This window comes from Neodiprion pinetum, chromosome 5, assembly GCF_021155775.2.
Source record: "Neodiprion pinetum isolate iyNeoPine1 chromosome 5, iyNeoPine1.2, whole genome shotgun sequence".
Taxonomy (NCBI): Eukaryota; Metazoa; Arthropoda; class Insecta; order Hymenoptera; family Diprionidae; genus Neodiprion; species Neodiprion pinetum.
The window spans coordinates 1,593,165-1,606,610 of NC_060236.1; the positions used below are offsets into that span (position 1 = coordinate 1,593,165).

Genomic DNA, 13,446 nt, shown 5'->3' on the forward strand with positions numbered 1-13,446 from the left:
TCGCTTGTATACCTTCTGTCCATAGGTACTTTGTTCTTTCGTCGGTAGCGCTGCTAATCGTAATTAACTAATGAATGCGATTCCGAGCGAAAATATTTCCCTCTTCGTCGTTGCGTGTCTGTATTTATTTATTATTTTATTTTTTTTTTTTTTTCTAATATTTTTCTCTAGTTTATTCGGCAGTGGAAACTAGGAGTCAGGATTTTGCGAGTATCACGACTCGACTCCTTTAAAAAAAAAATGATATTCTAGTATTATTTTTTACCCTCATTTCTTCTAATCCTCTTAAGACGAGTATAAATATTTTTTTGAACGATTCGTATATTTGCATAATACGACTTGACGTCAGAATTAGTGACGTGATAAATCGTTCCGTTGGGAATAGTTAACGTTACCCTACATCAATCTTTACGGTAAAGATTCGCTCCGCCTCCTCCCCTCCGACTTGTTCTCATTCTCCCTTACCGCTTGCGGCCCGTTTTCCCGAAAGACCGCGAGTAAAAGAAGAAAAAGAAAAAGAAGTGAAAAAAAAAATCTATGAAATTGATTGAGACAAGCCAGAGCGTTGATGGATTCAACATATAGGTATATATGTATATACTATACGTACATCTATACGCCTCAAATAAACTGATTCATGGCTATTTAACAAGTTGCCGTCTCAGCTCCAAGCGCTGTTGGAGAAATAAATGAGAAACCAAGGGGAAATACTTAGCCACCTGCGGCTACCTGCAGCCCCTCAATTATCAACGTATCCATATTGAAACCGAACGGATTGCCCTTAGAAAAAGCGATAAAAATTTCTCCAAGCTACAAGAGAAGTTCCTTGGAATAGGTTTTGAAAAAAAGAAAATAACAGAAGAAACGACAAACTGTCATGAATGCCGAGAGAGCCTGTCCACGATCATAAAAAAATTAGGGAGAGCCAAGGGAGGAGATGAGAGAAAAAGAGAGACAGAACTGGAGGGATACGTATTAATGAGGTGAATTAAAAGTTTCGCATTTTTGCTTTCCCCGAATCGCTATAATACACGAGGGGTACAGAGGGTAGGTACTGTAATGTACAAGGGCAGGATGCTACCGGTCACATGGGAAACGATCTTCCTGAATATTTCACTCCCCGTGAAGACAATTGCAAAAGCATTTTCCTTTATTTAAATCGGACAACTCCTTCTCCGCGACCTGCACGTGATATTTTTACGCACGTGATATATTTATAACAATATTAGGGTGCTCCTTGAAAAGATCATTTTTGAATTTTGACCGGCTCACCCTGGAAATCGGCTTCAAGTAATTGAAAAAAAAAAATTACCTACTTTTTTCAAATTTTTATCTCAACTCTAACCCGTGTCCCAAAGAGGGCGGATTTTCGGATTCAACCCTTTCGGGGAGGCATCAAATTTTATGAACAGATTTAGATCGAATTTGGTATAGGGGGGTTTTTTGGATCGCTAACTATACGAATCTGAACTCAAAATTTGAGTATTCAAAGTGGCGGATCCGATTTGTTGGACTAAAATCCCAAAAGTCACTCGATATTGCCATATTCGATCCACCATTTTGAATTTTGTAACATTGAGTTTAGATTCCTAATCAGCGACCCGAGAAACCCCTCCCAATCAAATTTCATCTGAATCCGTTCGGTAGATTTGACGTGCCCCTGAAAGAGTTGAATGGAATCCACCCTCTTTGGGGCACGGATTAGAGTTGAGCTAAAAATCTGAAAAAATTAGGGAATTATTTGGAGCTGATTTGGAAGACGAGTAAGTCGAAATTCAAAAACGACCTTTTAAGGACGACCCCACCACATACACATCTAACAATATTAAAGTATTCAACCTACTTTCAATAAACCTGCTGCGGAGTTAAAGTCAACAAGACACCGTGTGGAAAATTTATCTATTTTTTTTTTCTTTTCTTACACTCTTTTCGTGTTTCGTTCAGCAAGTCTCCTTCTCCACCCCGCCGCCCCTTGAATGCGTTTTAAATACGCCGTAAGAGTGACGCGAACACCTGTCCCAGCCGACCCACGAATAAACTACCATTTAATGGGATCCTGGGCCGACACCCTCGTCTCCCGTGTCACTCTCCGCTGGAATTTTTTCCCCCTCCGCCCGGTATCCAACAGCCATCCATCCCTTCCTTCCTTGCTTACAATTTTTCATATTTACCTTGACTTTCGGCCCTCGGGTTAATCCGGTCCTCTTATAATAATAGTAGGTAGATGTAACAACAAGGCCTCGATGTGGTTCATGGCTCAGGTTTCGTCATCTCGTGCCATTCGATGCACACGTGGGATTTCTGGTAAGCCGTTAACGTAATGTCTGTGCGAGCACATAGGCAGCACCCTCGTATATTTCCCCCTGAACCATGGTACTTTGTGTGCAAATTACGCCTGAAACGAGACAAAAGGAGATGGTACAGGTGCGTGTCTCATTCGGCTTGCACTGGGATGTTATAAACGCCGAAGGTGTCACGGCAACCCAATTAATTATCCCTGGTCATAATCGTAGAGGTTTTGAAGAAAGACGAAGCAAAAGAAAATACGCAGAGAAACCGAGTCCGTAGCTCTTTATACTACTTTATTCGGTCTAACAAGACCTGTTTCAGAGTGTTGGTTAAAAAATATGTGTAACATTTGTTTAAAATCTGTAAAACAAAGAAGATGAGGGTTGAAAATTTATGTAAAAACTGCTGATTTTACTCTTGGTGGTTGAAATAAAAAACGCTTTGCAAAACAACACGCATGCAGGGAAATTTCGTGTATTATAAACAAATTGGCAAAGTTGTTACTTAGTCAACTATTTACTACGATACCGCGTTATCGTGAGATTCGATTGGACAAGAAGTGACTGTGGTGTACATATACATTGTGGCACGTATATTGTATCATATGTACAGACCTACATGTACTTACATATATACGTATACGTACTACAGGTATAAAAATATACGCAATGAGAATAAGGTGAAGAAGAATAATAATAAGAAAAATATAAAGAAAGTAAAAAAAAAAAATGATATAAAATAAGGAAACATCGCAGCTCGAGATTATACCGCAAGCCCTCAGCGAGAGACGACGGTAACCGTCTCGTAGACCTCGGAGGTTCACCCCCTCAACAAGCCCTCAAATTAAGTTCCCGCTTCTCTTATGTATATGAGGCCAGGGGCCTCCTCCGCTCTGAATCCGGGAGCAACAGAGAAAGGATTCTTATTATTGCTCTTAAGGGATTTCGTATTGCACCTCCCCACCCCATCCCCCGCGAAACCCCGTCAACCCCCGGCTCGTACCCCACTCTAGTTAGCGGCGGGGGTTGGGCGACTGACTGCCAGTCTGCATCCACCGCCGCCAACCCTCGTTGTAATAACAGAGGCTTGTTGAGCCTGCCTCGATCTCCTAGAGCTACTTGGTATGTCGGACCCGGTTGTGGCTGCGGCTTGCTCTTTAGCGCTTTATTGCTACGGCTCGCGAATTCCCAAAATCCAAACTGAAATCCCCCCGGCCGCGTAGCCGCAACGTGATAGAAAATTAATATCAACTTTAACTGATCGCTACCCCCTCCCCGTGCAACGAAACTACTTTTACTGCAAAAAAAGCTGAAACGTTGACGAAAAGTCATTTGCTCAGGTTCTGCATGGATCAGTGAAATTAAATTCGCAACGTTGAAACGAGTTTTCACGAATATCGAAAGGAAACAAGCTACGGATCAGGTGATTGCAAATTTACGTTAATCCTGTGAAGCGTAGATCTTTCGTTGCAGACAAATTCCTTGAAATTGGGTATGAAAGGGTTCTCACGGTCGCTGATTTAAAAAATGGGCTCGGATTAGAGACGTTTTTTTAAATTCAAAATGGTCGATCTAATAAGAGCGAATAGGATCACATTTTTATATTTTCAGTCCGTCATATTGGATCCGCCGTCTTGAATTTTGAAATTTTCACTTCGGATTCGTTTTTAGCGATCCCGATAAACAAAGATTACCGAGTTCTATTTTTTTAGTCCCCCATAACCGTCCCACAATCACATTTATTCTTTAAAAAGTGGCATTTTCAACACTTTGTTTATTTACAGCGCTCGCTGTATTCGCGGAATCATCATAATCCGTCTTAAAACACCAACATTTACATCTTAGAAGTCGAATCAAGCAAAAAAAAAATAAAAATTACAGCGACATCTCAAAAATTGTACATAAATCTCGAATAACCGATTCAAAAGAAAAGATGTGTCATATATGAGACGTTGTACCGAAAGGGATCAAACGATTTTACTATAAAAATGAGTAAATTCTAATCAGACGAGCTTCATTACTTAAAATCAATCGAACGATCATCGCAGAGCCAGAGTTTTGTTCGCACACAAAATCAATCACCAGTCTCATCGATGTACCGATAAGTTTTTGTGGATGTCAATTTCCGGAGGTTAAAAATCAAGAGAATCGGAGTAGAGTTTGTAAATTCGAGGACTCGGGTCGACACCTAATCCGAGCAGAATAAAGAGCACCTTGACACTCGTTTTGGTACCTGAACAGCGGTTCGCCTGCTGTTCGTGTTTCTCCCCTGGCGGATCATTCGCGGGTGAGAATAGTGAGGAGAGAGAAAGAGTGGGAAGACTACGAGGAGGCAGTGAAATAAAGAGAGAGAAGGAGAGAAAGAGAGAGAAAGAGAGAGAGTGAGAGAGAGAGAGATAGTGAGAAGGGGTGGAAGATTTCTCGCCCGAGAGAATAGAGAAATACTCTCTCGCTATTCCCGCGGAAAACAAGACATTTATAAACACCCACCGCGAGATTAGATTTGTTAAGATAATGGGGATGTCGGTCGGAAGGCTGAGGCTGAGGCGGCTTACGGCCCTTTATATATACTCTTACTATCGCCGGCATTGCAGCCACTCGAGTTTAATCCCGGAGATGACGTTTGTGCGAGTAAGATGAAGACGCCTAACGGTTATTGGGATACACACCACCTCTCACTCTAACATTCAAGTTCCCCAGTTCGGTATTCACGATCAGCAAACCGCAAACCATTCCGCGATTTCTGCCGACGATTTTCTAATCCAAGGGGTGGGAGTGAAGCGGAATGAAATAAATTAAAAAAAAAAAAACATTCTCGTGTCGCCGGTAAAAATATTTCCACAAATTGCTTCAACCTTTGTCCGTAAATGGGACAAAGTAAAGGGACTGGCGCGTTGCGTAGAAAAAGCCGGACGGATTCTGTGTTTCGTATTTAATTTTTGTATTTGGTATTCGTTTTACTTCTTTTTTTTTTTCACTTTATTTTCTATCTTTTTGCTTTTTCCGCTTCTGTGGGGGGTCGAGTTTTAATAAAATTAAATACCGCCCACAAGTTGAGAAGGCTGAAGGGGGGGGGGGGGGGGGGGTGGATCCCTTCACGTGTGTACACACATATGTGTATACGTATACCTACATACGAGACATAATTCATGCGTGGAATGTGCGCGTAACGGGTAGAACCCTTTTTCCGCGGAGTTAAGGGTCGAAGGGCTGAGAGGATGAGTGGAAGCTGCAAAAAAAAAAAAATAAAAAAGAAAATAAAAAAAAAAGAGAGAAAAAGAAAGGCAAGCGTAAAAAAAAAATCCCAACCCAAACGCGTGTTTATCTTGAGATTTGTTGCCGTCTGTTCTCGATATTTATTGGCTGGAAGCTGCGAAAGCGGGGTTTGCCTGCAAAAGTCGGTGGTTGAACGCGAGCAGCTCTGACGGACCGTTAAATTTTATTATGTTTTTTCGCCGATACCGAAATAACACCCCAGTCGTTCTCTCTCTCTCTCTCTCTCTCTCTCTCTCTCTCTCTCTCTCTCTCTCTCTCTCTCTCTCTCTCTCTCTCTCTCTCTCTCTCTCTCTCCCTCGCGCCCTTGCGTAATACCTCGACAAGGCGAATCACAACCCCGAGGTATTATTGAATAAGTTTCAATTTCCACAGTCTGCCCACAAAAATACGTTAGAAAGGAAAAAAAAACGTTGTTCAAAAAAAAAAAAAAAAAAAAAAACTATTCGGATCAGCGATCAGATTTTATTTTCTCGATCTAAATCCTTCCGCACGTGATTCGTGATATAAAACTGTATATAATTGAGGGTGTTGCAATTGACCAAACGTGGCCGCCGGTGTGAACTACTATAGAACAATTTTCGCGGTCAATTCAGAACTTGAACTTATCCGGATAGTGTTAGATTGATGTCAAATATTCTACATAGATGTAGTTTACACCGAAATTGTGTTTTTTTTTTTTTTTTTCTTCTCTTTTTACAGTGTACGTTTCACTAATTCGGGTTTCTCGCCGTCGAGATTTCTTAGCTGTGATCTCGAGGGCATAAGGGTGGAGGGTTAGGACGACTGGAAGGCGTCGATGGCGTGACAGATTGCCCCCAGTATTTTCCACCACATACATCATCGGCACCCGCCGCCCTTTAGTTCTACTCGGATACCCACAAGCGTCGTCCCTCTTAATTGGCACCGCGAGCTATCGGTTGAGAAATATCGTCCGCAATTGCAGCGGGAAAATCACCCCGCAATGGAAACGAGATTAAGAAATTTTCAAATTTTCCCAAGAGGGATGGGGATGGGGATGGTGGGAACCTGCACCAGTTTTCCTCCTCAAACCTCGCGACGATCATGACTCGCGGGTAAATCGCGTCTGTTTACCCGTCCTCGCAGCAAGCAGCAGCAAACCCTGCATCAAATACAAACCGAGAGGATCTCCTTTTCGGTCTTCCTTTTGCCCCTCGAAATGAAAGAGAGGAAGGGCACTTTATTCCACCTTTCGACTCTTTGAGCCTGGACTCCAGGACCGGGACCCCGGTCACTTAGCAGAAATATTTATCGAGGGTTCGCCAACGTCGAGACGCGTCCTGCCGGAGGATACGGAAAGGTAGGAGGGGGTGTTTCGTCCTGTGCGGGTAGTTTTACGTGCCTACGTACCTATCCGCCGTTTTCTCCGCACATCCAACGTCGAGTCGTTCTTTGATCCGACCCATACCGTACCAACCCCTGCCCAGTTTATTCAGCTCAGATTATTTACGCTTTTAATTACATTTCACAAAGCGAATACGCTACTCGCAATCAAGCAACTTTGCTGATACGCAAACTGTCTGTATGTATAGGAATTCCTTGAGGATGTTAAATTTTCTTTCTCCTCCCTCTTTTTTTCATCCGTCAACGGGGCTGCGTTCGGTTTATCTTCGAGAAGTGTAACGACACGGATTTGTTCGGAGATTTTCTTTTTTATCGATCAAAGTAAAGATTTACTCGTAGAATCTATCAGCGGAATCGTAATCGGCAGCGATCGATCGCGATACTCCCACGAAAGTAAAAAATCGACAATCATTAAAGTTCCGATTTCAATCTACAGAGCTTTCCAAAAAAACCGAATCTTTCGCTCCTTGATCACGTCAATTATTCGGAATAGAATTGCCTCTGCAAACCTGTTGAGTTATAATCTCTACCGGTATCTAAACTTGCAAAAGAATTTGCATTCTCTTTCCTGCGGCGAGTATTATACGGTCAGGTTTATCCGTTATTACATGTATGGGGGTAGGTGGAGGGGTTATTGTACAAAGGTAGAGGTACCTCCACCCTCCACGTGGAGAATTCGCGGAGAACGCGATCGTGCATGGCGTCGGTTGCCTTTAATCAAGAAAAAAAATTTAATATAAACTGAAAACTAGTCGGAGACGCGGTGCTCGGGGGCGGGGGGTTGAAAAACGAAGGGGGAGGAAACGTGCCCCGGCTGGAATCGGTTGCGGAACACCGTCACCCTGCGCTCGCCCGACCGCAGAGGGAGTAAGGAACAAAGGGAGTTATCGCGACGGAATTTTTCCACCGTCGAGACGGAGGAATGTAAATCACGCGCTCCTTCCCTGGATGGAGTCGGTGACGTTTACGTTCCGTCAGGGGCGAGACGTAGGGGTTGGAACAATGTGAGGGGGTGAGATTCGGGCCAAAGGTCAATTCGAGCTTCCGATTACCGAACACTGAGCCGACGCGACGGGAGAAAAAGAAAATCAACGATATTCGGTGAGTTTAAAACGCTTCAAGTGTGTCTTCGATTTATCATCCCCCTGTGACCAAGGAACAAATTGTTTTTTGTTAGAGTCATGCGGATTTATGAAACGGTAATAAAATTTATATGACGTACTAGGCCCGCTTTGCTTTACACGTAGGTACACTGTCGGCTAAAAGTTTGGCTACACCGATCGAAATTATTTGCCGCGATAAAAGTTGGACAACGGAATGAAAAATAAAGATAATCAAATTTCCCAAGCAGGGTTTTGAAAGGGACAAATATGCCTTCATTTTGTTCATTTTTCGAAAATGCTTCACGATTTTTTTTTTTTTTTTTTTGGTGCCGGTACTTACTTTGAACATGGTTGTTTTTCGACTATTTCGTAGCCAAAAGTAAACTTCAAGAGGATATCTAAGCCTACATTTTAGTTTTTCAGAAAGTTCGGTACGATTTTTTTTTTTTTGCCTCAGTATTACATGTTATCTTGGTATTTTGTCTTCTCTCACCGAAAAATTGTTAAAATGATGTTTAAAAAAATTCTGAAACAATTATAGCTACCCCAGTGTGAACCTATGCATCTTTTTACCCTCCTGACATTTCCTCTGAAACCCAATAGTTATTTAATTACGCCTTTCTTGTAAAACATTTTTTTTTTTTTTTTTTTTACTAAAAATGCAATACTGGGGATAGAAAAAATCTTACAAAACTTTTCAAATATGCAAAATGAAGGTATATTTGTCCTTTTTAAAATGCCGTTTGGGAAATTTGATTAACTTAAATTTTTAGTCCGTTATCCAACTTTTAGTGCGGCAAGTAATTTCAAACTTTGGGCTGGGAGATCTGTAACCATATAGTATGCAGAATAGCGTTATGGGATTGATGTCAACGCGGTGCTCGACCGACTTCCTCATTTTCCCTCATGACGAAGGCTTGAACGATGCACACGAGTAGAAATTTTGAAATCGAGTGGACATGTAATTCCGACTATCGTGGTTTTCGCCGTGTACGATATTACGTTCATATTCGTACATTGTTGCTTAGAATTTCCTGTTATTTCCATAATTTCACTTATATATAAGTACTCGGTATAGGCTTGGAGGTCTCGCCATAAACCCGCCCCTGTATTCGTAAAATTCTCGGCAGTGAAAACTTTCGGCAATAATTCACCTCTGATTATTATAAATCATTTTTAAAATAAGTATTTAATCCTTTCGTTCGGATTCTACTGGAGGGGAGCTACTTCGCCGAATCCTGCCCCTTCCCGTTCTTTCTCTCTCTCTCTCTCTCTCTCTCTCTCTTTATCTCTCGTGGTTTTTTCACGTAATTCACCTCGGGTAATATAAATAATTTGTGAAAAATAAATTAACGAATACATACGTATGTACACGTAATTTACGTTCTATTTGATATAAATTGGAGGAAAAGGAAAAAAATAATACTAAAATTCATATCCCGCCGTCATTTCCTAAGGCCTGTAATTTAACATGGCTTTTTGCATTTTTGTTTCGCAGGTGGACGACCGGGGCAGATCCCCGGCGACGACGAGACGACCGACATCCGCAACGTCATCCATCTTACCGCCGAGTCCCGAGGAACCACCGACGCTGTAAGTGCGAATAATAATATAATATAATTATTCTGCCTAACATCATTCGATGCACCATCTTTTTTTTTTTGCATATCATTTTTGAGTGATTGCAATAGCGGAGGATTTGTGTTAGAGATTCGTTAAACGGAGGAGAGGACAAAACATGGTTCTCATTTGAAATCATGACTCCATTCCGTTGCCCCCATAGCTGCAAATTCGACTCTCCCTCTCTCTCCCTCTCTCTCTCTCGTTCTCTCGTAGGTCGGTCGTATCGCAGATGATATTAACGCGCAAGGTGAGGTATAACCAGCCCAGGCCAGCCAAGCGCAGCCCGACCGCCTACAAGAACTTTCCCCTAGCCGTGACATATTGTTTCCATTCTGCTCCGGCGGTAAAGGAGGATGAAAAAAAACCGGGCATAAATATTGCAGACGACGACGAGGACGAGGACGGGGGCACCCGCGCCTCCGTAACACGGGTAAGAACTGCGAAACAACCACCGAGCTTACATACCGTGCCTTGACTAATTTGTCTGAGTGGCTTTTTGGAATCACCGTTCTACGATTCCCAGCAGCAACGATCCAGGCGCGATTCGGGCGAGGATTTCACACAATCTCGGATATTGGTATGACTCGATGATTGCAGAGTTGTTGAAAATTGGCGGACAGGTTAGGAGAGAATGAAATACGCAACGCGGTGGTGAACCGACGGGTTGATAGCGAATCCTGGTGTCGTTCCCACGTGTGCCCCGAAAAAATCGAGGATGGATTCAGGGTTCACGGATATGTGGCTTGGAAGGCATAACTCAACTCGGGGTGGACACTTTTATTCCGGTGTAATTGAGATCGGCCGATCGGAAGGGTGGATTGGAAAGGAGAGATCCGGATTTTTGATAACCGGCTTTCCGCCTGTGGAGGCTAAATCCGGATCGCAAATCACTCACTCACTCGCTCGCCACCACTTTGCCGCAAAATGATTCGGTTAAAAAATGTTCCACCGGCGAATGATATACTCTTCGCGCTTACCTCTCTCTTCAAAACAGTCGCTTTATCGCGCGATGTACAAGTTCGAATAGAAAAGTTCCATGCTACGGATGAATGGATGGATGGATCAATGGACTAGGATTTACCAGGCAAATGCAAAGTGCCGGAGTATCGATTCCCCGCCAAGATCATGGCGGTTCGTTTCGCAAGTGTTCTTATCCGTCTGCATGGCGGAAAGAACCGGAGGCGAATCGAGGACTTCGAAGCTTGGACTGTGACCAGTTGTGGAAATTAAAACTTCAGTTCCCCGCTGCTACGGACCGCGGCATATCTGCTACGAAAAGCCACCGCTACGTCTAACAACTAGTGGTTACACAATCTCTTCCCCAGTGAATGGTTCAGGACGCGTTGTTCCGTTGACATGGGTCCCCCAAGTCCTTTCCCAATTGCATCCCCCGCATACATACGCGACCGCACGTCGGGCTTACTAATAAAGCATCTACGTCAACGGCGACTCGCTCCGAAATCCTGTCGAGAAATATGAAATAAACACCTAACAACTGATCGGCTGGCGTGTTTCACGTTACCACAGATCGATATCGATGTTTGGATATGCCGTGAATCCGCTTTCGCACATCTAGTGCTTGATCATCTGGGACTGGAAAGATGTCACCGGACCTCGTAGGGTTTCGTGACATTTCACGGACCGCCAAACTTTGAAAGTAATCGATAATGCATGTACTTTTTGACCACATTGAATAATCACGAGTACGAGAGTTGGCGAATTCTTTTTGCAATTTCCACCAAAGGTAAGAGTACCAGTTATCGACCCTGTCCCAATTATTGACCTTTCTTGGTTGTATCCGTTTGATCCTTGGTTCTAAAATGACCAAAAAATAAATTTCTAGTTTCTAACCCTCTAGGGGTCGAAGATTGAATCTAAACATGTCGATAACTGGTACACTTACCTTATACCTAGCTACACTTCTACTTCCAAATCCCGAACAAATTCAAACACATAGTTTGGTGTGGATCGTGGGAAGCAATTTGAACTGTCGAAGAGGAGGATGAGGAGGAGGAGGATCTGCGAAGCAGAATCGGCTATCGGCTGAGCGTGTCATCTATAGGTAGAGGATAGAGGGTGCATGGGGGTTAGAGGGTTAAGGAGACGAGCGGTACGCCGCTGATATATCGCCCGGAGGCTGATATATGCTCACGTTTGATTTACGACGATAGAAGTCAGGGCGTATAGAAATCCCTGTGCTTTATGGAGAGTCAGCAGTCGGCTGTAAAGTGTGACTCTATCGGTTGCCGCGATATTCTTACACCGCAAGAGAGTGAGTCAAGTTGTGCTTGTAACAAAATGACGAGGCGATATCACAAACGTCTTTTAAACAGGTCGCAGTTCTTTTTCAATCCGTCATTAGAGAAATCAGAGTGGTCACATGTGGCGGTGTTACCTAAAGGATATAAAAATTATGCCGTTTGAATTCCGAACCGACGACGGTGAGAGCTGCCGCTGTGAAAGGCTGGACAGGTTTTCCACTTAGCGTAAGATTGCGGGCGAATTCACACATGCGTCCCTCGGCGCTTGAAAACATCCCCCAACCCATTCCATCCCATCCCATTCCATTCCATCCCCCGACTACCGGCACCGCGAGGACCACGAGGACCACGAGGACCATCTCCGTGGCCCGTGAGTCCAATAACCACCACCGCGACGGGTAAAAGAGGGCGAAACAGGAGGACACACAGACACTGACGTACCTTGTTCAACGTATGAATATTTCATGGGCTTTGTTTTGCCAAATGAGTATCATTGACGTGAGTTATCTCGTTGCGGTTCGCGAGAGCTGCTTTATGTCCGTTGAATAATGGGGAGGTGGAGTTTCGGTTCGGACGGAGTTGAATAAAAATTCAAAGGCCGGAAGATCGCTGGTCGAAAAGTTATCCAAAATCTCCCCCCACCCCTCGATGTACGACGTCTTCGAGTCGGTAAAGCGCAGCAGTTTCTTAACTTTCGAAACAGCCGCTCATCGTCCTTATTCGTGAAAATTTCGAATAATTAACGATAGGTACTCGCCCGGGTCTTTTTCGAGGGTTCGAAGTGAGCGTAACGCAGCTTCTCGGCATGCAGGGGCCTCGATTCAGCTACCGAAAATATGAATGCATTAATTACCATTTTCACGAAATTGGAATTTCATGACGACGGGCGTCGAGGCGCGTCTCGACGCTTACACTCCCGAGTGGGTCCGCCACCGTCGTCGCCGTCACGTTGCTGTTTTTCACCCCGTGTATAGGTGCCTCATTTTCCAAAAGCCTCCCGGGTGTTATAATAAATTGCAAACCAAATCGCCCGCGCCGTTATATATTCGATTACCTCGGAAACTTTCTACCACGGCAGATTAATTCCTGGCTTTTAGAATCCGCGGAATGGTTATTGCGTGTATAATTCCTGCACAAAAAAAAAGCCTGAGAATAAAAACAAACAACATATATACACTGCGATAGCCTTGGGCTTCCGCCTGACTAAGATACGAGTAGCGCCGAACCTCTTGATTTTTCCATGAGAATATCGCATCGTTGGAAGGTAAAGGATAAGGTGGCTGAAAGTCAGGGGGTTACTGGTAAAAGTGCGAGCGCTGCCTTTATGTTATGGTGATGTTGCAACGTGTCGTCGCAACGTTAGCGCGAGCTCCCCGTCTCTGAATTGTGACGGCTATATAGCCTCACCCTGAATAGAGAAACACGCGTTTCAGAGGCTTTTCCCGAGGAAATATACGACGGAATAAACCGACAAAGATATAACGATAAATAACAGGTGGGCTAAGCTGCTTTAAATTTTCCAACGCGAGACTC

At 43.6% G+C, this 13,446-nt stretch overlaps 1 protein-coding gene and 1 long non-coding RNA gene across 2 annotated transcripts in view; one reads left to right on the forward strand and one right to left on the reverse strand.

The window, feature by feature from the left end:
- The window catches only part of LOC124219881 (mucin-19), a 267,722-nt gene that overhangs the window by 215,271 nt on the left and 39,005 nt on the right, over positions 1–13,446 (forward strand). Inside the window, exon 6 of the mRNA XM_069136456.1 lies at positions 9,528–9,622. Coding sequence (XP_068992557.1) covers positions 9,528–9,622 — 95 coding nt within the window. The remainder of the gene's footprint in view (positions 1–9,527; positions 9,623–13,446) is intronic.
- Positions 1–13,446, reverse strand: part of LOC124219901 (uncharacterized) — a 119,883-nt gene that overhangs the window by 59,384 nt on the left and 47,053 nt on the right. Inside the window, exon 2 of the long non-coding RNA XR_006883485.2 lies at positions 2,172–2,395. This is a non-coding gene — a long non-coding RNA (uncharacterized lncRNA). The remainder of the gene's footprint in view (positions 1–2,171; positions 2,396–13,446) is intronic.